At 56.5% G+C, this 23,372-nt stretch overlaps 1 protein-coding gene across 2 annotated transcripts in view; it reads right to left on the reverse strand.

The window, feature by feature from the left end:
* Positions 1–6,042: 6,042 nt before the first annotated feature.
* SLX4 (SLX4 structure-specific endonuclease subunit) overlaps positions 6,043–23,372 on the reverse strand; it is a 30,421-nt gene continuing 13,091 nt past the window's right edge. Inside the window, exons 6-15 of one of the 2 annotated variants that reach the window (XM_063699968.1) lie at positions 22,655–22,857; positions 22,237–22,553; positions 21,013–21,253; positions 20,465–20,553; positions 19,312–19,458; positions 17,558–17,724; positions 13,879–16,187; positions 9,630–9,729; positions 7,961–8,374; positions 6,043–7,557 (exon numbers count right to left, since the gene is read on the reverse strand). In XM_063699968.1, coding sequence (XP_063556038.1) covers positions 7,206–7,557; positions 7,961–8,374; positions 9,630–9,729; positions 13,879–16,187; positions 17,558–17,724; positions 19,312–19,458; positions 20,465–20,553; positions 21,013–21,253; positions 22,237–22,553; positions 22,655–22,857 — 4,339 coding nt within the window. In that variant the 3' untranslated portion in view covers positions 6,043–7,205. Of the gene's footprint in view, positions 7,558–7,960; positions 8,375–9,629; positions 9,733–13,878; positions 16,188–17,557; positions 17,725–19,311; positions 19,459–20,464; positions 20,554–21,012; positions 21,254–22,236; positions 22,554–22,654; positions 22,858–23,372 lie in introns of both variants that reach the window. The other variant, XM_019012819.4, reaches the window with a different exon arrangement.

The following is a 23,372-nucleotide window of genomic DNA, read 5'->3' on the forward strand; positions in this document are numbered from 1 at the left end:
GTCCCTAAGAAGGACAGAGGAGGGGGTGCAGGTGAACCAACCCCCCCGCCATTGCCAGCACCTCCCAGGGCCAGCCCCAGAGGCTGATGGGGGCTGGTTACCTGGCTGCCACCGCTGCCAGGCCCTGCACGCAGCCCTGACATCCCCCTGGCAGGCTGGAGCCTTCCACAGACCTCTCAGCCGAGTGAGGTAGCGAGGCCACAGACGCCACTATGGATAGTCAGGCGGCCCCTGTGAGCGCAGCTGAGAGACTGAGGACAGGTGGGCGTCGGGTTGCTTTGGGGGATCTGAAGGCCAGAGGTCGCTCCACAGCTGGTTTGAGCTGCCATGAGCAGGGCGAGGCCAGAGGGACGAGTAGGTGCCACTGCTGCCTCCTCCCCGGGAGCCTCCCAGGTAGCACCAGGGTTCACCCCTAGAGCTTTGTCTGTGAGCGAAGGTGAACCTGAGGCCTTCCTGGTGTGGTGTGGGCTCAGGCCCAGTTCCTCAGGCTCAGCAAGTGGCCTGCTGCCTCATTCCTGAGAAGCCTCAGTCCCGACGGACTAGCCACCTCTGCCCATCACCCGCCCACCTGATCTGTGCCTCAGTCCTTGCCGGGACCTGCTGGGTCCTTCCCTGCCACTTGGCGCCCGGGTGGGACTTCCCGGTGCTGGCCGCCTACCTGGGCTGCCAGTATCTCCCACCACGGCTGCTTGGATGCTCCTCTCTTCCCACATCCTGCCCCTCCCCCCTCCCAGGGCCTCGGAATTCAGGACTCGGTTCTCTCGAGGTGGCCCCAGCATCATCACTTGAGCTCAAAAGCCTTCCCGAAGGAAGAAGGAAGTGGCACCTGCACCTCAGGGCCCTACCTTGCTCACTGCATGGACCCCTGGAGTCCAAGGGGTGGAGAGGCCCAGCCCTGGGGAGCCCAGCACCCTGGGACAGAAGAAGAGGGGTGCAGCCTGCACCCTGTGATGGCCAACAGTGAGCCCCAGGCTCGGGGTCACCTCCAGGGAGGGGTCCAGAAAAACACCAGGGCCCCTGGAGCCTGGCCATAGGGGAAGACCCTGCAGCCAACAACCAGGCTGGCCCAGGACAGTGGCACTTCTTCCGAGAAGGCCTCTGCGGTTGCCATCTCTCTCGACCCTTGTCTCACCCAAGGCTGTGGGCAGGAGAGGCCCTGGGGCTGCCCACTCACCTGGGGGCGGCGCCTGCACCCTCCCTGCCCCTCATGACCTTGCCCCTTCTGTGCTGTCACCTCCATCTACAGGTGGGGCGCTGAGGCCCAGAGAAGTAGCCTCCCACGGGGGGTCCCAGTGCCAGGAAGGGTGCCCAGGTCTGCCGATTCCCCAAGCCGTGGCTCAGCATCACCACTGCCTGCCCGCAGCACCTTCAAGATGCTTCCTGCTCCTCCTGGGCCATCACTGGTACCTGGGGGAGCTGGGTTTTGTCCCTGGGACCTGTCCTGGGCCATTCTTGGGCACCTGTCTGTTTTTTCTTTTCTTTTCTTTTTTGTTTTGTTTTGTTTTGTTTTGGAGACAGAGTCTCGCTTTGTTACCCAGGATTGAGTGCAGTGGCTCGATCTCGGCTCACTGCAACCTACACCTCCCGGGTTCAAGCGATTCTCCTGCCTCAGCCTCCCGAGTAGCTGGGATTACAGGCGTCTGCCAACATGCCTGGCTAATTTATTTTTTATTTTTAGTAGAGATGGGGTTTCACCATGTTGGCCAGGCTAGTCTCAAAGTCCTGACCTCAAGTGATCCGCCCACCTTGGCCTCCCAAAGTGTTGGGATTACAGGCGTGAGCCACCGTGCCTGGCCACGTCTCTTTTTTCTACAGCATGAGCCAGTCCTGCCCCAGGAGACACCTTCTTGGAGTCTCGTGGAGTCTCCCCAGTCCCTCTCCCCAGAGTAGCTCAGGCCTTAAGGCCACTGTCCTTCCTGCCAGTGTCCCTTCTCCCTCCCCTGCCCTGCACTGAGGTCACCTGGACCCAACTTACCTCCCGGGCCTCGATGCTGCTCCAGGGACACCAAGACTGGGGGCCCTGGGGGCGTCCATCTCCATGCTCCTGGGCTCAGCCCTGCTCTAGCTGCGTGGTGGTGGATGCCCTGGGAATCCCTGTGCCAGCCTGAGTTCTCAGGACCAGGGATCAGGGCACTTACCACGCCAACCAACCAACTGTGTGGGGGCCAAGAGCAGTGCAGCCCCGACCTTCTGCAGCCCCGCCGAGCCCACCGGCTGTCCGTGTGGCTCCGGGTCCTCACCTCTTCCTGTGCTGGGCTCCACCTCATTCTTCCTTCCTGTCTGATTTCAACAGCCAACAGCCTCGCAGACACATCGAGGAGCCGGGGCTCCCTGGCTTGGTCACCGCCCCCGTGCAAGTTAAGTGCGGGTGCGATGCTGGGGGTCTTGACTCTGGGACTAAGTGTCCCTGCAGGTGGCATGCTCAGGATAAAGTGGCTGGTGCCAAGGCTGTTGACACATCACCTCCATCCCGCCAGAAAGGAAGCTGCCCCGCCATCAATAAATGCTTGTTTTCAGGCGGGTGGTCAGGAAATCAAGTGAGCAGCCTGAGGTCACGCAACTAGAGGGTGACCCCAGCAGGACTGGACTGCGCCCTGCCACCTCCAGGCCACCCCTGTGGCTCTCCTTATTTATTTATTTATTTATTTATTTAATTTATTTATTTGAGACAGAGTCTTGCTCTGTTGCCCAGGCTGGAGTGCAATGGCACGATCTCGGCTCACTGCAACCTCCCCATCCCAGGTTCAAGAGATTCTCCTGCCTCAGCCTCCTGAGTAGCTGGGATTACGGGCATGCACCACCATGCCCCGCTAATTTTTGTATTTTTAGCAGAGGAGGGGCTTTGCCATGTTGGCCAGGCTGGTCTTGAACGCCTGACCTCAGGTGATCCACCCACCTTGGCCTCCCAAAGGGGTGAGATTACAGGCGTGAGCCACTGCGCCCAGCCTATTTATTTTTTGAGACAGGATCTTGCTCTGTCACCCAGACTGGAGTGCAGTGGTGTGATCTCGGCTCACTGTAGCCTCTACCTCCTGGGGCTCAAGTGATCCTCCTGCCTTGGCCTCCCAAAACACGGAGATTACAGGTGTGAGCCACTGTGCTCCCTCTTTTAACACCTCTTGCTTTCTTTTCCCTCTGTCACCCAGTAGGCACCTCTGACTCAGCTGTGCCCCATAACATCTTCCTGTGAGCAAAGGGCTCCCCAGAGGCAGATCACCTGTACCCTAAGAGGAAACAGCAGAATGTTGCCGTCCGCGGCAGGAGATCGCACTCGGCCCCTGGAAGTGGACCTCAGCGGGTGGCCTGCCCTGACAGGGAAGGGCGTGCGGGGGAAGGACATGGCCCAGAGCAAGCCACATGAGAAAAATTACAATAAAGGAAAAGTATGGGACATCCGCTGGGGACAGGGAGCAAGCAACATGGGGCCACTGAGGGAAGGAGGTGACAAGGTGGGAGCCAAGGGACAGGGGTCCTGGGGTCTGAATTTTCCTCAGCAAGCAAGTGGGAGCCAGCAATGGTTGTAGAGCAGGAGAGTAGTGGGTCTGGACTCATAGAGCAGCTTGTGGCTCAGGGGAGGTAGGAGGGTTAGCTGGTTCCCCAGAGCCTGTGTGGGTGATGGGGGTGAGGGAACTGAGGCAGCAGACCAGAACAGCTCCTGCACATTCCCCTGCCTACCTACCTTCTTTTGTCCCTCCTTCCTCTCCCTCCCTCCCAACAATGCTTTCTGAGCACCCAGGAACCTGCTGGGTGCTGGGAGAACACGATGGACCCTCGAGAAGGCTGCCTGAGGCTCCAGGCAGGCAGAGTGCAGACCCAGCAGCTGCAGCCTCGGCTGTGGGGAGCAGCAAAGGCACCTGAAACCAGGCCGCCCACAGGATGTTGGAAACCACAGGGCCCGGTGGGTATCCGTCACATGAAAGGGGCCAGAGGCTCACACTGCCTCCCTTCGTGGCTCAGGGGGATGGATGTGGAGCCTGAGAGGACACAGCCTCATCCACGGGATCTTGGGGAGCAGCCCAACCCAGCCCAGTCCAGCCCAGCCCCGCCCCGGCCCTGTTCCTCCCCCTCGCAGGAATGTCCATCAGTCCACACAGGGCTGGTCCCATTCCCCACTCTGCCCGCTCTGCTGAGAACCAGGTGGGCCGTCCTCCTGGCTCCTGGTGGAGGTGGGGGTGCTGGGCTGGGGGCTCCCTAACTGTTCTCACTCTGGGGCTTTCTGTCCACCCAGAGCTGGGGTCAGCCGGACAGGCAGCGACCTCAGCCCTTCCTAACTCAGCAAGAGCGCGAGGCCCCTGCCTGCAGGCTCTTTCTCTGTAAGTACCCTTGCCTGGGCCCAGGCTGGGGTGTGGCTCCCCTGTGACTGCCTTGAGGGGCTGTGCCCAAGCCATGCCAGGTTGGGGCCACCAAAAGTGGGACAGGCCTGGAGGCCTGTTCATATTACAGTGAGGCATAGACAGATCCCTGTTTTCTGATTTAGTTGTTACCAATGAAAGTTCTGCTGCCAGTCTTTTATTCTCCCCCTTTAGAAATGTTTTTAATATTGTTTTCAAAATAGAGACTTGGCCTTACTATGTTGCCCAGGCTGGTCTCAAACTCCTGGGCTCAAGTGATCCTCCTGCCTTGGCCTCCCAAAGCACTGGGATTACATGTGGGAGCCACCGCACCCGGCATGCCAGCTTCCTTCTCAGTCACTCCTGGAAGGTAACTCTCTCTCGCCTTGTCCATGAAGAGGCCCCATTGCCTGCCAGTCTTGCTGCAGGCGCTGTGAGAAGGCATTTTCCATCTGTCAGCTGGACCTAGTTTTATGCTGCTCGGGTCAGCGTCATCCCTGTGGCAGGGGCCAGGTCTACTCCTGGATGCCACCACGCCTCTGTGGGTTCCTGCAGTGACTCCTTCAGCCCTTTCCCTCTGGAGGAATCAGCTGCTTCACAGCTTGTTTCAGGACAAGGAAATGCTGCTTTGTACAGGTTCAGGGCCAGCATCCAGTCCCCTGGCTGGGTGGCAGCGCATAAACCGAGCCTCTGCCCAGCGCTGTCAGCCCAGGGAGCGTCCAGCAGCCCCAACTGAATCCAAGGTCACCGCAAGGCTCGAATCCAGTCCCCAGGCCACGCCTCCCCCGGCCTTGGGCTCACACTGCACTCAAGGCTCCTAACCCAGCTTGTTAACTACTTGGAACCCCTCCCCCAACCCATCTTTACCAGCCTTGAAGTTCTGAACTTTCAAGTCATGGCACATAACACATGCTTCCCCAAACCACAAACCCTGCGAGGCCAGACAGGGGCCCCGAGTCCCCCACCTTCACCACTCCCTCTCGCTTCCCTAACACCAGGGAGGGGGATCAGCCCATCGAGGAAGCAGTGCGTGATGCCTTCCGAAACAGGCCAGAGGCCAGCCTCAGATTGATCACAGCTGATCTCAGCCTCTCAAATTGTTTGCCCCGGGCACCGTAAGCTGGGAGGCCTGGGCTTCTCCGCTGGTTCACGTGCCAGGACATAGTATGTGCGCCAGAAATCACATTTCACCCCCTAAATGCTGCTCAGCCCTAAGACGCAGCTCACAAACCCCTCTTCTGGGAGGCTGTCCCTGACACGGCCCTTCAAGCCACTGGAGCCCGACTCCCCACCAGGCCGGGATAGGCCAGCGTCTGTCTCCTCCACTGGACCGGACGCAATGGTAAAGGCACGTGCTGTCTCGGTGAGTTGTAGGGTGGGCTGGGCGGCGGGGGTGGGGCCTGAATCTGCTTTTGTAGTAACTCCCGGCTGAGGCAGCTGCTGGGGGTGCTTGGGCCCCACTTCGAGGTGCGGGGGCTGGAGCTTGGCACCCAGCCAGGGCTCTGTTGGATACGGGTGTGTGGATTAATGGATGAACATCTGCATCTCTGGTCTAGGAACTGAAATGAGGAGACAGCAGGCCCAGGTTACTCCAAAGTAAAGGGCAGGTGCAAGGTGGGGGCTTCTGCAGGCGTGGGGTAGGGGCTGAGAGGCCACGGTGCCTCCAGGTCCCCCGTTTCCCTCGTGATCTCCCTGGAGTGTGGCAGCCAGATTTTAATAAAGCCTTTTTGGTTTATTGCACATCATATAAAACTGACTGCACTGTATTTGAAACAGACAAGGACATTCATAAGGATGGAGAAACCAAGGTTTCCTTCTTTCCTGGCCCTCATCTTCCTCCACACTGCTCCTGAGGCTGCAGGCAGCTTTAACCCAAAGAATGGAACCCGCTAGTGAACATGTTTGTTTTGTGGTGGCATCAGAGTTGTTCTGGGCCCTTGTGCACTGTCCAGTTTGGAGACTGCTGGTAACAATGACAAGTGTCCGGGTAGCACGGCTGGGTCAGGAGAACTGCATCTGGGCTGTGGCAGTGCAGGGAGCCTCAGGACACCTGGTCTCAGGCTGGTGGTGGCTGGGGTTGGCCTGAGTGCTGAGGAGGACGGGCCCAGGCTGCTGGGGCAGGCTGGACCTGATGTCCATCTCAGGACAGATGTGTAGGGCAGCTGTGCCCAGGACTGGTGGGCTCAGAGGGTGGCAAATGTGGCAGAATAGGCCATGCCCTGGCCAGCTGGTGATGGCCCACTGCCCCCTGGGACACCTGAGGGCCCTATTGGGTTAAAGGGAGACACACTGGACTTGGCGCAGTGGCTCACGCCTGTAATCCCAGCACTTTGGGAGGCCGCAGCAAGGCGGATGGCCTGACCTCTGGAGTTTGTGACCAGCCTGAGCAACACGGTGAAACCCCGTTTCTACTAAAATATAAAAAATTAGCTGGGCGTGGCAGCGTGTGCCTGTAGTCCCACCTATCTGGGAGGCTGAGGCAGGAGAATTGCTTGAACCCGGGAGGTGGAGGTTGCAGTGAGCCGAGATTGTGCCACTGCACTCCAGCCTAGGTGACACAGCGAGACTGTCTCAAAAAGAAAAAAAAAAAGAAAATCAAAAAGGGAGACACACTGTGAGCACGGACAGAGGAAGGGGCTGGAGTCTCTAAATCCAGTGGGTGACATGCTCCAAATGCCACCCTAGAAAGCAGAGCCCAGAGGAGGTAGCCCGGGATTGGGCTGTGGTCATCATCACAGTGCAGAGCTGATGTGGTCCCCAGGCCCAGAAATGCCTGTGGAGGCCTGACCCACGCTGGGTGTCCCAGGTCCTCCCTGCAAATGGCGGGGGTGGGGGCTGCTGATGGCAGGTTGGGGTGGGGTCGGGACGGCCCCATCAGTTCCGCTCCACCTTCTTCTTGCCCCGAGGCTGCCGCCTCCTGCCCTGGAGCTTCTCCCTGCGGGTGGCAGCAGTGGTGAAGGTGATACAGTGGGTGTCCAGGAAGTCCAACAGCCTGCGCGAGGACACACGGAGGCCGTTCTGCTTCAGCTCTGCCTGCAGCTCCCGCAGCTCAAAGGGCTGGTACAGCAGCACCTTCTGGTACAGGGCCGGCTTGGAGCGGATGTAGCACCTCAGCGCCTCGTCTGTGTCCGCCGCCTGCACGGCTGCCTGCGAGGCACTGACCTCCCCCTCGCCCTCCTCTTCACCTGCAGACTCAAATGCCGCTCCAAACTCACAGGAGGAAGAACTGAAAAGAGCCAGACCAGGACGTTTTGCAACCCCTTTCTCTCCAGCCCCTGAGACCATGAGCCTCTTTAAAGGAAGGAGGGTGTCTACGGGTCCCATGAAGCCTGGCCTGTGGCACGATCCCCAGCAAGGCAGGACGGGCCTAAGAGATCCCTGCAGGCTACGCCAGCGGGATCCTGCCCCAGCCAGAAATGTCTAGCATGTGGGGCAGGAACCAGGAGGCCTGCGCAGGGCTGGGGTCAGGGAACCAGCCCCCTAAACCCACCTGGTTTTCCCATAGGTCAAACCCAGAAGGTGACGGGGGTTTTTGAAGATTGGCCATTAGGCCTCACTCGTGCCAACCCTCACGCCCACGGGCCAGAGGATACATGAGGCCACTGACCCCATCGCATCCATCCGGTTACCTCTGTGAGCTCAAGGAGCTGTCACTGCCATCCACAGAGGTGGCCACGGATTCTTGAGAGGCTGGGATCTGGGCGTCATCATCGAGGCCTGGAGGTGCCTCCTTGGTGGGCGACCTGCTTGGGGGTGTGATGCTTTCATGATGCTTCCTTTGATGTCGGGGGCCCTTGGTCTTAGCAGGTCCCTTGGGCCTATGGGCCCCAGGTCCTGTGGTGGCCTCCTGCTGGGCATGGACCCCTGCCCTTGAAGCCTTGTGGGTCTGGGAGGCGAGGGTCTGGCAGCGAGGCGCCTGCAATAGCGGCTGTAAGGACTGGCTCTCGTCCTCGGAGTCTGAGTCCAGGGTCTGGTGAGTGTACTGGAATATCTCCTTCAGCTTCAGAACCATCTGGCGTTTAGGCAGAGGGCGGACTCCAAACCTGACGGAGGGACAGGTGGATCTCAGGACCCACCCACACAGCTGGTCCACGCTCCACGTTCCCTATCTTAGCAAAGAGTGATACCCAATGCATTCAGCGAATGGCTTGTGTGACAAACCATAGATGCCTGACTTCTGTGAGCATCGGAGGTTAGTGTCTATTCTAGGCGCCAACTAAGCTTACTCTGAATATTCCAAAAGAAACATTGCCAGCCAGGCACAATGGCTCACGCCTACAATCCCAGCACTTTGGGAGGCTGAGGTAGGAGGACAGTTTGAGCTCAGGAGTTCAAGGCCAGCCTGGGCAACATAGCAAGACCCCGCCTCTACAAAAAATACAAAAATTAGCCAGGCGTGGTGGTGTCACCTGTAGTCCCAGCTACTAGGGAGGATGAGGTAGGATTGCTTAAGCCCGGGAGGCTGAGGCTACAGTGAGCCAAGATCACATCACTCTACTCCAGCCTGGGCAACAGAGTGAGATCCTGTCTCCAAAAATAAAAAATAAACAAAAGATATGCTGCTCCCAGTTCTGAGGGATGGTGGCAGCAGCAGCTTCCCCAGGTGCCCGAGTGGAAGAGCAGTGTCATGTGGATGTGAGAGTTAAATGTTCTTTTAAAAAAAATCAGGCCTCCGCCGGGCACAGTGGCTCACGCCTGTAATCCCAGCATTTTGGGAGGCCGAGGCGGGTGGATCACGTGGTCAGGACTTCGAGACCAGCCTGGCCAACATGGTGAAACCCCGTCTCTACTAAAAATACAACAATTAGCCTGGTGTGGTGGCGTGTGCCTGTAGTACCAGCTACTCGGGGGGCTGAGTCAGGAGAATCGCTTGAACCCGGGAGGTGGAGGTTGCAGTGAGCCAGGACTGCGCCACTGCACTCCAGCCTGGGCGACAGAGCAAGACTCTGTCTTTCAAAAAAAAATCAGACCTCCTCACTCAGACTGCTCTGGCTAGGGGGCCATTTCCATCCACATGGAATATGGGGACCTGCTGCCCAGGGGTGACATGCACGAATCCTGTGTTGCCTCCCTGGGGAATGGTACGCAGAGAGAACTGGGCGGCTCACCCCGGCACCCAGCAGTCACGCATGCTCCCTAAGGAGCCGACTGCAGACCTTTCTTCCCAAGCCCAGGCCAGCTGCATCCACCAGACCCAGAGACCACACGGGGGGCCCTTCCGCCCCCAGGTGTGTGAAACCCAGTTACTTGTGGGAGGGAAAAGACCACTGTGGGCAACAAGCTTTGAAGACCGCCAACCTATCCAGTTCCTTCTTCAGCACCGGCGTCTCCATAATGGAATACTGTGGCATCGGCGTTATGGGCACTTTGGGGGGCAAGTTCTTCTTCCGATTAGCACCTTCTGGGTAAAACAAAAGAAGCACACGTTTTAGCATGAGGGACACGGATTTCCCACATCTGATCCCAGTAGCGTGACCAAGAGGAATAATGCACTTGAAGATAACCCAAGCATCATTTTGCTCCATGAAAGCAACAGTGGTCACCCCTTCCCTGTCTGGAGCAGGGGCTTCCCAATGATAGCATCGGTGACACGCACTGAGGACCACACCTTGTATAACACGGGTGCCGGGTGAACAGAGCTCCTGGGGCCACTGAACCCAACAGCCCGGCACGTGACTAAAACTTATGCATGTAAACTTAAAAATGTCTGACCCACAGTGACAGCTTGAGACAATGGGCCACACTGATACTCTTCAAACAGGCTCAGACATCAGTTTTGCTTTTTAAAAATAATTCATCAATTTAAAAAAACCCAGTTAAAAAATGGGCAAAGGGGCCGGGCGCGGTGGCTCACGCCTGTAATCCCAGCACTTTGGGAGGCCGAGGTGGGCGGATCACGAGGTCAGGAGATCGAGACCATCCTGGCTAACACGGTGAAACCCCGTCTCTATTAAAAATACAAAAAATTAGCTGGGCGTGGTGGCGGGCGCCTGTAGTCCCAGCTGCTTGGGAGGCTGAGGCAGGAGAATGGCGTGAACCTGGGAGGCAGAGCTTGCAGTGAGCCGAGATCACACCACTGCACTCCAGCCTGGGCGACAGAGCAAGACTCTGTCTCAAAAAAAAAAAAAAAAAAAAAGCCAAAGGATGTGAACAGACATTTCTCCAGAGAAGATCTACAAATGGCCAATAAGCACATGAAAAGGTGCCCGACATCATTAGTCATCAGGGAAATGCAAGTCAAAACCACAGTGAGATACCACTGCACGCCCACTAGGATGGCCATAACAAAAAACACAGAGGGTTTGGGCAACATGGCAAAACCCTATCTCTACAAAAAAAAAAAACAAAAAAAAAAAAAACCAAAAAAAGTTAGCTGGGTGTGGTGGCCCAAGTCACCAATGTGGGCAGCTGTTTGTGGCTGATTCCAGCTACTCGGGAGGCTGAGGTGGGAGGATCACCTGAGCCAGGAAGGTTGAGGCTGCAGCAAGCCGTGAACACGCCACCGCACTCCAGCCTGGGCGACAGAGCAAGACCTTGTCTCAAAACAATAACAACAACAACAAAAACAGAATAACAAGTGTCGGTGGAGATTTAAAATGGTGCAGTCACTTTGGAAAACAGTCTCGCAGTTCCTCACAATGCTAAACACAGTTGCCATATGACCCAGCAATTCCATTCCTAAGTACAGAACCAAGAAGAAGGAAAACATGTCTACACAAAAACTTGCACATCAATGTTCCTAAGTGGCATTATTAACAACCACAAATTAAAAACAACCCGTGTGCCCACTAGTAGATGAATGGATAAGCAAAATGTGGCATACCATCAGTGGGGTATTAGTCAGACATACAAAGGAATGTACGCCCAAAGCCAGGGCAACATAGCAAGACCCTGTCTCTACTAAAAAAAAAAATTAGCCGGGCATGGTGGCAGCTGCCTGTATTCCCAGCTACTCAGGAGGTTGAGGTGGGAGGATCACTTGAGCCTGGGAGGTCGAGGCTACAATGAGCCATGATTGTGCCACTACACTTCAGCCTGGGTGACAGAGCAAGACCCCTGACTCAAAAACAGGCCAGGCACAGTGGCTCAGGCTTGTAATCCCAGCACTTTGGGAGACCAAAGTGGGTGGATCACTTGAGGTTAGGAGTTCGAGACCAGCTTGGCCAACATGGTGAAACCCCATCTGTACTAAAAATACAAAAAAATTAGCCGGGCATGGCATGGTGATGGGCGCTTGTAATCCCGGCTACTCGGGAGGCTGAGGCGGGAGAATCACTTGAACCCTGGAGGTGGAGCTTGCAGTGAGCCGAGATCATGCCACTGCACTCTAGCCTGGGCAACAGAGAGAGACTCTGTCTCAAAAGAAAAAAAAAAAGAATAAAAAGGAATAAAATACTGATCCATGCTACAACATGTATGAATCTTGAAAACTGTATGCTAACTGAAAGAAGCCAGACACAGACACAAAAGGCCACATATTAGTTACATATGGCTCTGTTTATATGAAATGTCCAGGACAGGCAAATCCATAGAGACAGAAAGTAGGTTCTTGGTTGCCAGGGCTGGGGGAAGGGGAAGGTGAGAGACTGCTCGTGGGTACAGGATTTTTGAGATGATGAAAATGTTCTAGAATTAGAGAGTGGTGACAATTGTACAACATTGTGAATGTACTAAGAACCACTGAACTGTCCATTTTAAAAGGGTGGATATTATGGTATGTGAATTATATCTAAATAAAGCTGTTACTTTAAAAAATAATAGGCTGGGCGAGGTGGCTCACGCCTGTAATCCCAGCACTTTGGAAGGCCGAGGTGGGTGGATCACCTGAGGTCAGCAGCTCAAGACCAGCCTGATCAACATGGTGAAACCTGTCTCTACTAAAAATACAAAAATTAGCTGGGCGTGGTGCTGGGTGCCTGTAATCCCAGCTACTCGGGAGGCTGAGGCAGGAGAATCCCTTGAACCCGAGAGGTGGAGGTTGCAGTGAGCCGAGATAGCCCCACTGCACTCCAGCCTGGTGACACATTGGGAACAGTCAGACTTTGGTTCTTCTGCCTTTTATGACCATGGAGCCCTTTGAGCCCCCGATGAAAGCGGCAGGCTCTGTCTCCTGAGAAAGGCACGATTCTTCCTGTGGCCGCAGCGTCGTCCTGAAGCCCACCTCAGATCTGCTGTGCAGCCTCCTGCAGCTGTTCTCACAGCACTGCCTGGGAACTGGTTAGAAATGCAAATTCTTAGTCACCCTCCCGAAGCAAGGCTCTGGGGCAGGCTGGGCCACGCTCGTGCTATAAGAAGCTCTCCAGGTGCTTCTGAAGCCCCTGAGGGCCAAGGACACTATCAGTGGCCTCATTCATCTGGATTTTGGGAGGAAATGGGCCCCCAGGCCGCAGGCAGGTGCTCACTCACAGCCTGGCCTTTCTCCCAGTCATGCTCAGCCCTGCCCGGCCTGTCCTTGCCCTCCCCGAAGGTGCCTGGACGGGAGCAGCAGCACCGAGGGGGCCAACACCTGGGGCTCTGACTTTCCCCGGGGACTGAAATGAGCAGGGAGCTGGCATCCCTGCACCTGGGAGGACCAGGAAGAACAGGCCTAACAGCCTCTCACATTTGTCCCACCTGATTCTTTTTTTAATTGAGGTGAAATTCACATAAAAAAATCGTAAAGGGAATAATTCAGTGGTATTAAGTATTCACAATGTTGTACAACCATCACCTCTATCTATTTCCAAAACATTTTCACCACCCCAAAAGGACACCCTGTACCCCATAAGCAGTCACTCCCCATTCCCCCTCCCTCCAACCCAGGCCAACCACTAACCTGCGTTTTCTCTGGATTTGCCTATTCTAGACATTTCATATCCATGAGTGCAGACAGTACATGACCTTCTGTGTCTGGCTTCTCTCACCCGGCAGCATGTTTTCCGGGTCGTCCACGTGGTAGCGTGTGGCAGTGCCTCACTCCTCTTTGTGGCTGAACACTATTCCATTTTCTAGTGGTCTAGATGGACCACGTTTGGTTTCCCTGTTCATCTCCTGACGGGCATTTGGGTTGCTTCCAGCTTTTGGCGATTGTGAACAGCGCTTCTATGAACAAGCATGTCTGAGTCCCTGTTTTTAATTCTTTTGGATATACAGGTAAAAGTGGAATTGCTGGGTCCTGCAGTCAATCTACGGTTAACATTCTGGAGAACCACCCTGGTCCAATCTTAAGGCATGCCGATACTTGCTGAATGAGTTGTGGCCTTTGGAGGTGCCGGCTCCGTGTTCTGGAGAAGGGTCCACAGACGTGGATTTTTAACACATGCCCAGGTGAGCACTGGAGCCAGGCAAGTTTGGGAAACACTGACTTACTGGCTAAGAAGTGTAGCATGAGAGCCAGCCCGGCTCTCCTCCACTGTGGAGGGGAGTCTGGAAGGCAGCGGAATTGTCGTGCCTCAGGTCAGCAGGCATTCAGAGGGCAGCCCCTGGGTCTCATGACTGATCTTCCCACCCTCTTAGTGTAAAATAGTAACAAAGACAGTCCCCTTCCCCAGCTCTCCTGGCTACTCACTGGGTGTCTCTAACCCATCGGGCTTCTGAGCTCCACCAGCGCTTAGCATCTCGGCCGGAGGAGGGGTCTCTGGAGGCCTCTGCTCTTCCCCGTCCCAAACGTCCCACAGAGCCGAATTCAGAAAGCTCGGCCTGCTGTTCCCCGGGGAGCCCGCGCCCGAGGACTTCTCTTGCAATTTCCTCTGGGTAGTGAAGTTTCCTCGGATGGGGGTGGTGTCCAGGAGTCCCGGGGAGCGACAGTCACGGCTGTCGGCGGCCTCCTTCATCCTGCGGCTGGGGCTGCTGGTGCTCAGGGGGCCGGTCCGCTCCAGGTTCCAGTGGTCAATGGGAATTGGCGAGAGGGGCTCCATGTGCCAGCAGCAGTCGTCAATTGGAATTGGGGGGTCACTGTCCAGTGGGGGGCTGCTGTTGGCCTGATGGGAGGCCACCTCCTGCTCATCGTCACTGTCTCCGACTTCCACCACTTCACCCGCTGGGGTCTGGTTCAGGAAGCTTGGCCCAGGCGGCGAGTGTTTCAGGAACCGCCTGCTGAAGTGGGCGCGGTCCCCTGAGACGGGATGTGGAGCCAGCGGAGAGGAGTGCGGGTGGCCCCCGGGGTGGGGACGGGAAGGGCTTCTGTGGCCTTGCCTTCTGCTGTCAGAAGTTCCTAGAGAGACGGGAGTGAGGCATGAGGACGGTGTCTGGGGCGGTGGTGTCTGGGGCCTGATGACAGAAAACTTCTGTGCAGCTTCCTTCCCTTCCCTGTTTCCTACTGAGGCCCTGGGCGTGTGCTGAGTCACCGCCTGCACGGCCAGCCCGCTCCTGAGGCTGCTGATTTGGGTCTGGGAAGAACAGTCGCGGCTTCTGCTGGCCAGCGGGGTGGCGGGCACCAGCCACGAGGTGTCTGTGGTGCTGGCCTCGCTGGGGCTGCTCTCACGGTCACAGAACAGCCAGGGAGCCCCTCTGCTGCCCAAACAGCCCCGATTCTCCGGCAGCGCCCCCTCATCCTCCTGCTGCAGCACAGCTTCGCTTCTTGGTGGGCTCTGGGAAGGTTCCTGATCTGCATCAACATCAATGATGGAAAACAGCTCACAGGACCTAGGGCTAATTTCTAGAGCTTTCCTTTCTTCCAGAGGGTCACTAGAAATGGACTTCATTTTGGTTTGTTCTAGCTCCAGCTCCTCATCCGAGTCCAGTAAGAGGATGACCTCATCTTCTTTGTTCAGTTTGGATGAAGATTTCTGAGATCTGGAGCTCGAATGATCAGGATTTGACTGGGTTAGGTCAATAGACAGAGATTTTTCTGGGAACATCAGGACCCCCTTATTTCTGCACTCCAGCACGGACTGACGCTCTTTTCCTTTCTGGTGCCCTGGCTCTTTAGACAGCGTGAGGATGCTCCTGTCCCTTTTCTGCTTTGATGGCACAGCTGGAGACAGCAAGGTTGGGGAGCCCACCTGGGAAGTTCCGCCACGGGACCAGGGTGTTGACAGGGACGACCCACTTGTGTGATGAGACCCGCGGGGACTCCCGCCCTGGGGAGGCCCCAATAGGAAGCGGCACGGGTGCGGTGGAGACGCCTGCCAGGGAGCCAGGCGATGAGAAACCTCCAGCCCCCTTTCCCTGACAGCGCCACTTTGTTCCTCGGGCTCACTTGTTATTTGGGACGGCTCTGAGATCTCTCCCTGAGTTGATAAGAAGAGCTGTTCGTAATCCCCAGAATCATCTGAGTGCGGAAGAGAGCCTTCTTTTCTCTCTGCCCGGCAGTCCCTGGAAGGGCTGGAGCAGCTGGAATGGCCAAGCGCCTCCTCTGGCGCCTCCTGCTCAGGGGCCTCTGCTCCCCGTGCCCCTGAGTGCTGGCCCTGGGGTGGCGGGAGAGCGCACTGTCCCACCTTCTCCCAGGTGGTGGCGGCCTCATCTCTTCCTGGCTCCAACGGCTCCATCTCCTCCACCTTGTCCCACTGTTTCTGCACCTGGACACCTGCTAGGAGCTGCCCAGAAACCGGACTGCCACCCTCCAGCCAGTCAGCGTCCTCGCCGGCACCCGCTGCCCTTTCTTCCTGGAGCAGCTTTCGCTGAGTAGCTGCAAATTCATAAATTTCTTCCATTTCTGCTTCATTCACGTTTTCTTGATCTTCTTCGTGGTCCTTGGATTTCAACAAAGTCTCCGCTTCCTCCTCTTCATCTGCCCACATTGACCTCAAGAGTTCCTGGAAATTCTCGGCCCTGCTTTCGCAATTCTCTGCTTCCTTCTCCTCCCATGGTTTGCCCTCTGAGTCCGTGGCAATAGGCACCTGTTCGCACAGGTGAACGAGCTCACTCACGCCAAACCTGCAACACGAAACACCGACAGTCATCGCCCCTCTGCGTGGAGATGGGCTCCGGGTGCCCCAGTGGGGTGGCGGACCAGAGCAGAGTCTTCACCAGGAGGAATGACCATGACCCAGGCCCTACTCCTTTGAAGACGGTGTCCACACTCCTTGCCACTTAGTTCCAGAAACCGGGGACTGACAACACTTAAAGCAGGGCTTCCTAACTATAGCTGCAGACATAAAGGGGTGTGTCGGACTGAATGTAAGGTAACAGGGATTGGCAGAGCTACAAAACTGGGGAGTCTGTGCTGCCTCAGAGGCTCTCAAGATATGGTGTCAGAGCCAGGCATTGTGGCTCATGCCTGAAATTCCAGCACTTTGGGAAGCCGAGGATCACTCAAGGCCGGGAGTTTGAGATCAGCCTGGACGACATAGAAAGTCTCCATCTCTACAAAAAACTATAAAAATTAGCCTAGGAGTTCAAGGCTACAGTGAGCTGTGATCATGCCACTGCCATCCAGCCTGGGCAACAGCAAGAGACTCTGTCTCTAAAAGGATAAAAAAGGTCATGCATGGTGGCTCATGCCCATAATCCCAGCACTTTGGGAGGCGGAGGCAGGAGGATTGCTTGAGGTCAGGAGTTCAAGGACAGCCTGGGCAACATAGCGACACTCCGTCTCTCCAAAAAATAAAAAATAAATGAAAAGACATGGCATCAGACACAATCCACAGCACACCAAGTCCTTGCGTCAGCCCAGGCCAACGGGCAAGCCAGCCAGCCACCTGCTTGAAGGCTCTGTGGCCTAGTCAGTATATTTCCAACTCCAGAGGCTGAGCTGTTCCTTTCCTAAGAAAGCAGCGGAGGGAGGACGCAGGCTTGGATCAGCGGCCCAGGCCCTGTCCAGAGGCACAACACTTGTCCCTCTGAGCTGCTGCCTCTCTCCTAAGATGCTGGCTGGACAAGCCAGGAGAGCTGTGGCATCTGGGATGCAGCCTAAGCATTCTCTCCATGCCCATTTTATGGGACTCTGGAAAGGACTGCTGTTGTTCAGGTCTAGTGGTGGAACAAGCACTGAGCAGCAGTGTTTGGGGGGCGCTGTAGCCAAGGGCCATTCTCTTATCACACGTAGGGGGTTAAAAACCACGGGACTCGATAGAGTCCTCCTGATCCAGCGCTCGGCACCCCTGCAAGGGTCTGTTCTAGGACTTTCACCTAACATGCCCTGTTCCACAGGGTCATCACTGGTCATGGACTTGGGATTAAAAGGTATAAACAGGACTGTTAGTTCTCTTGGCCTCAGCCCCGAGCCCTCTGCAGCACAACCCTCCAGAGCTGTTAACCTGCCAGTCCTCGTCAGTTAATTTCAAAAGCTGGGGAGCAATCCAGACCTGTGGGCCAGGGAGCTCAGCTCAGAGCTAAGGCCAGGAGGAAGGCCAGTGTCCGCAGTGTAGAGATAGTGCAGGAACGTGCGGGCGGCCTCGGTGCTCACGTCACCCAGCAGGACACGCTGGGTCAGAACCCCGTCCTCTACAGCGGAGAAGCCTTCATTGTTCACCTGCAGGTGAAATGCAACACAGAGGGTTTACTGATCAGAGAGTTGTAACTTGGAGCAAAGCAGACGGTCTGGGGTGTCCTGCAAGTCACTAGTCTTTTTATTTTTCTTTTTAGAGACAGTGTCTCCCCTTGTCACCCAGGCTAGAGTACAGTGGTGTGATCATGGCTTACTGCAGCCTTGAACTCCTAGGCTAATTTTAAATTTTAATTAATTTTATTATTTTGAGTTGGAATCTCTCTCTGTTGCCCAGGCTGGAGTGCAGTGGTGAGATCTCGGCTCACTGCAACCTCCACCTCCTGGGTTCCAGCGTATTCTCCTGCCTCAGCCTCCCGAGTAGCTGGGATTGCAGCCGCCCACCACCATGCCCGGCTAATTTTTTATAGTTTCAGTAGAGATAAGGTTTCACTATGTTGGCCAGGCTGGTCTTGAACTCCTGACCTCAGGTGATCCACCCTCCTCGGCCTCCCAAAGTGCTGGGATTACTGGCGTGAGCCACTGCTCCCAGCCCCTAGGCTAATTTTTAAATTTTTTTGTAGAGAAGGGCTCTCACTGTGTTGTTCAGGCTGGTCTTGAACTCCTGGCCTCAAGCGATCCTCCCACCTTAGTCTCCCAAAGTACGGGGATCTCAGGCATGAGCCGCCGTGCCCGGTCCCTAGTCTTATAAGCAGCTCCATGACCCAGGAAAAGCATTAGCCACTGTTTATGCAGATTTTTGGCCAATAATTTTACAGGTGAGGCCTAACACTCCTCTTTTGTCAAATCGTATTGGGACTAGATATTCCAGGACCCCGTTAGAGTCCTCCTGATAGACACATATGGGATCCAGAACTTTGACAGAGACTGAGAATAGCTCCCTGAGTTCCTGCCCACACTCAAGTCAAATGCTTTCAAGTCAGAAGGCAGAAGGTTCATCAGCAACTCATCCTTGAGGAGATCAATTATGAGCCTTTGTAATTATGCAAATAGAGAAAAGAGAAAACAATTCTGGGAAACAATGGATTTTCTTTTTGTTTTGTTTTGTTTTTGAGACAGAGTCTTGCTCTGTCGCCCAGGCTGGAGTGCAGTGGTGCAATCTCAGCTCACTGCAAGCTCCGCCTCCCAGGTTCATGCCATTCTCCTGCCTCAGCCTCCCAAGTAGCTGGGACTACAGGCGCCCGCCACCATGCCCGGCTAATTTTTTTGTATTTTTAGTAGAGACTGGTTTCACTGTGTTAGGATGGTCTCGATCTCCTGACCTTGTGATCTGCCCGCCTCGGCCTCCCAAAGTGCTGGAATTACAGCCGTGAGCCACCGCGCCCGGCCAAACAATGGATTTTCATTCAACAGAACGAAAACACTGATGTTTCCCAGTTGTGAGGCCATCCCCTCACACCCACGCCTAACCTCAAGCGTGGGTCTTTATCTCTTCTCCACGGTTGCACAAAGGGATGGTTGGGAGGGAGAAGGTGAGAACATGGTGGGGCAGGAAGTGAGGGAGAGTGGGGGGGTGGAAAGGGCACCTGAGACATGGGAAGGCCTGGTTGGAGAAAGGCAGGAGAAGAGAGGGAGAGAGAGGAAAGGAGGGCACACGGCGGCCCGCGTACTTACATACTGGATGAGGAGCGGGCATCGGGCATAAAGCACGAACTTGTGGGCGTAAAGCACCTCCCCACTGTCCGTCTGAAACTGGACGTCACTCAGGTGTGGGTTATTGACCATGGCGCCAAAGTCAGCAACCAGCAGCCCGAGGGAGAGCTGAAGAGGAGGAGAGGAAGAGCCGTCACCTCCCCACCTCTGCTCCGCTACCTGGGCAGTGGGAAGCTCCCCGCATGGAGGTGGCGCTAGGATGGGCCGGGAGCCAGGACCTGCATTCTCCTTTCCTCTCCAAAACGCTTCCCACGATGGCCTCAACCTCTGAGTGACCCTAAGGCCCTGAGTAGCACAGAAGAGCAAAGCACTAGCTTGTTCCTCTGGCTCTTGCCAGTGGGTTCCCTGGCCCCCGTGGAGATGCCCCATGTCTGGGGCTAGATGTGAACTCACAGCACTGGCAGCTCCCGCACTGAGTGGGACAGGCTGTGGGATACCTGGGCTTTGAGGAGGTGCACCCATCCCCTGTGACGGACAAGCACCCTGAGTCCAAGCAGCTCGGGGACCTGGCCAAGAGGACAGCCGGGTCCAGTCTGTGATGATGTCCCTAGGCTGGCCTTGGCATGAAGTGCTTGGTTGACACTGACATGCAAATGGGAGGAGGTCCACTCTAGGGAAAAGCCAGTTCCCACCCCGGTTCTTCCCCAGACAGCGCACTGACAGGGAGGCCAGGCCAGGCTGCTCAGCTGTGCTCTGGAGCCCAGGACCCGCACAGAGGGGAGGGAGAGCAAGCCCTTGGTGAGCTCCCAACTACTGAGGAACAAGCAGAGCGTGCCTGGATGGGGCAACCGCGCTGAGAAACTGTGGTCCCTCTACACTCCTGGGACCCGGGACAGGGCAGGCTCTGGGGCCTCAACCCCAAGGTGCCCCATGGAGTCACAGACAGAAAAGGCAGAAGTCTCGTGGCAGAGCCCCCAGAGGGGCGCTGGGGCGGCTGTGGGTCCGTGGCTCTGCTCACGGATGTCAGGATGTGGCGGCCTTCTGGAAAGCAGAGGCCTTGAGAGGCCACTGCACTTGCGTTGCGGGCCAGAGGCCAGCGGTGAGCCAACCCCACCACACACATGGCAAGTGAGATGGCCGGGACCACAGAGCGCGGGCCAGAGCCAGTCCTTACCGAGGTGCGGCCGCCCCTGTCCGCGTGCTTGTCCTGCGATGGCACCACAAACCCAGTCAGAGGAAGGCCGCCGGGCACCACGTCCAACCCTGAGTGGAGGATTCACAGATTAAAGGAACATCACGGCCCAGCCACATCCACCACCAAGAAGACAGCGTTGACCACAGGCTGAGCCAGCCCCTGTGGTGCCTCGGAAGGTGCTTGCTATCCGAGGACACCTTCATGCAAAGCAAACCCGCACACCCTGTCTCACCACCACTCCACCAGGGAGGTAAGAGAAGAGCAAAACAGACAGTTCACCCAGAGGATTCACTCGCTGTGGGCAGACAGCTCTGTCTTTGGTTAAAGTGGAAGGAAAATCATGACAGAGTTGTCTACACCACATTGACCTTTGAGAAAAAATGAAAGCGCCCAGAGGCTGTGTGTTCTCCCACCAGGTCAGAGCTGCCGTCGCGGCGGCACAAGAGCCAGTCCATGGCAGCCTCAGCCGCGGGGAGGGGAGGCCCGGGAGGGCAGGGCTGGCCCTAGAGTCCCACCCAGCATCTCACCTGCAGTCCCTTCCGAGCCAGCCAGGCCCCCACTGCCGGGCCACGGGCTGGCGCTCAGTCCCTCCCTCGCCAGGTCCACGAGGTCCTGCAGGGCCTGGTGCTCCCTCTGGCTGGCCGAAGGCGACGGGCCCCTGGAGCCACAGCCTGCAGTGGGGGTGCCATGGAGAGCGGGTGACCTTCGCTCGCTCAGCTCTGAGTGCTCAGGTGGCACCAGAGGCGGCACGGGCTCCTGCATGAGGCCCTGAAAGAAGCCAGTAAGCAGAGTGACCACGTGGTCACTGTCATTGACGCACACACTGCAGAAGCCATCACATGTGGTATGCACGGCTGGACCTAAAACTACAGAGCAGGATGTGGGCTGTGGGGACGGACCGTCCCCAGGGCTCCAGCCACAGCCTGGAGCAGTCCTGGGATGCTTTTCCCCAGCACCCATGTCAACATGCTCCTCCTCTGTCATGGCCAAGGCCAGGCCTGTGGCATCTGTTTTCACAAAGGCTTGTCAGAGGCCAGGGGGGCCCAGGCCTGCCACCCTCCTGAAGTCCTCCAAGCCGCCTCAGGCAGGTGCGTACCGACTCCAGGGCTACTTGCTGCAGGACTGTCTGGAGTGTGTGTTTCGAATGCCAGTTTCCGGGCTCCATCTGAGGCATTTTGCCAGCTGCCCTGGGACTCTGTTGTTTTTTTTTTTTAAGACAGAGTCTCGCTTTGTTGCCCAGGCTGGAGTGTAATGGCACGGTCTCGGCTCACTGCAACTTCCGCCTCCCCGGTTCAAGCGATTCTTCTGCCTCAGTCTCCCAAGTAACTGGGATTACAGGTGTGTGCCACCATGCCTGGCTAATTTTTGTATTCTTAGTAGAGATGGGGTTTCACCATATTAGCCAGGCTGGTCTCGAACTCCTGACCTTGTGATCCGCCCACCTCAGCCTCCCAAAGTGCAGGGATTACGGGCGTGAGCCACTGCGCCCGGCCGGGACTCTGCATTTTCAACAAACTCCAGGAACACACTCTGGTGGACACCAAGGGCCCTCCCTGATCCTACCCAGAGTACCATGTAGTTGCTGGACAGAGAAGAAAGCTGCAGCCACCAAGTGCCCCTCTGGCCTCCTCCCGCCTCTGCCTTTCCTTCCTGGACTTTCCATCACCTGGCTGTGGGTACCCAGTGTCGCAGTTCTGGGATTGCCGACCTCCCCCAAAAGCCTATCCATGTGCCTGAGGGGAGGGACTCACCTGGGCAGGCCGCTGGGGCACGAGAGGAGGGACCAGCCTGGCCGTGTAGAAGTCCTCCACGGCCCAGGCCCCAGTCAGTGCGCTGCCCTCCCACAGAAAGCTCTGCTTGCGTTCAGGTGGAGGAGGACACTGGCCCGCTCTTTCCCACCCTTCCTTTAAAATCCTGCTGGCAGGAAGTGGTGGCGTGCTAGACAATTCCACTTCCTCAGAGAGGAGCAGGGCCACACGGTCCTCTATCTGTCGGCCTGTGGTTTTAGAGTCCTGGACTAACAACAATGGGGGGGACACCGGGGGTTTCTTCTTGCGACTTTTCTTCTCTAGAGAAAAACAAAAGCGACACCATCAACGGTGGAGTCGGTCCACTCACCCGGGACCTGCTGGTGGCCTCTCCCAAGGTCACTGTTCTGGTCACACAAACCTGCTTCTGGTCTTATCCTCTCAGAAAAGGCACTTTCCAGCCTGAGCGCTGGCACAGCTGCACCCGGCTCCATCTCTGACCGGGACAGAGCCATGGCCACCAGCAGGTCCTCGGACGGTGCCTCGTCCACCTTCCGCCTCTTCCGTGGCTCCTTCTTGCTGGTGGGTCCTCTCCGTTTCAGACCTCTACTGTGATCACTGAAGCTAGAAAACAGCCAAAGAGAAAAGTTACTGGGGCTAGAGGAGTGCACGCTTCTCAGGTTGGTCACACTGGTCTGGAGAGGGCTGGGCCTGAGAGAAAAGTGACGGATGCGGACCTGCCAGGCAGATGCGTCCCCCACTTCCACTGCCTTGTGTAAACTCATTCAATCCCAGGCCAGAAGTTCAACATGGCCCAGGCACAGGAGGGTCTGGGTTCCTTCACGTGCTGCTGTCCAGCAGGCTCATGGCAGATGTACGGAGCCATCTGTGGTACCTGCACATCCTCATGTGGCCAAGCCCATCCAATGGAGTCAACAATCGATGGCTCTGAGCAGGCTCCCTGGACTCCCACCACCTTCACCCATCAATACTTCCGATGCTCCTTACACGGTCCTGGCCACACCGGCAGAAAAGTATCCCTTCCCTCTTGCAAGGGCTCCACGGCAGTGCCTCTGCCCATGGCCACAAGGAAGGGCTTCCCAGCTTAGGCTGCCGATGGTCAACATTATACCAGCCGC

Source organism: Gorilla gorilla, chromosome 18, assembly GCF_029281585.2.
Source record: "Gorilla gorilla gorilla isolate KB3781 chromosome 18, NHGRI_mGorGor1-v2.1_pri, whole genome shotgun sequence".
Lineage (NCBI taxonomy): Eukaryota > Metazoa > Chordata > Mammalia > Primates > Hominidae > Gorilla > Gorilla gorilla.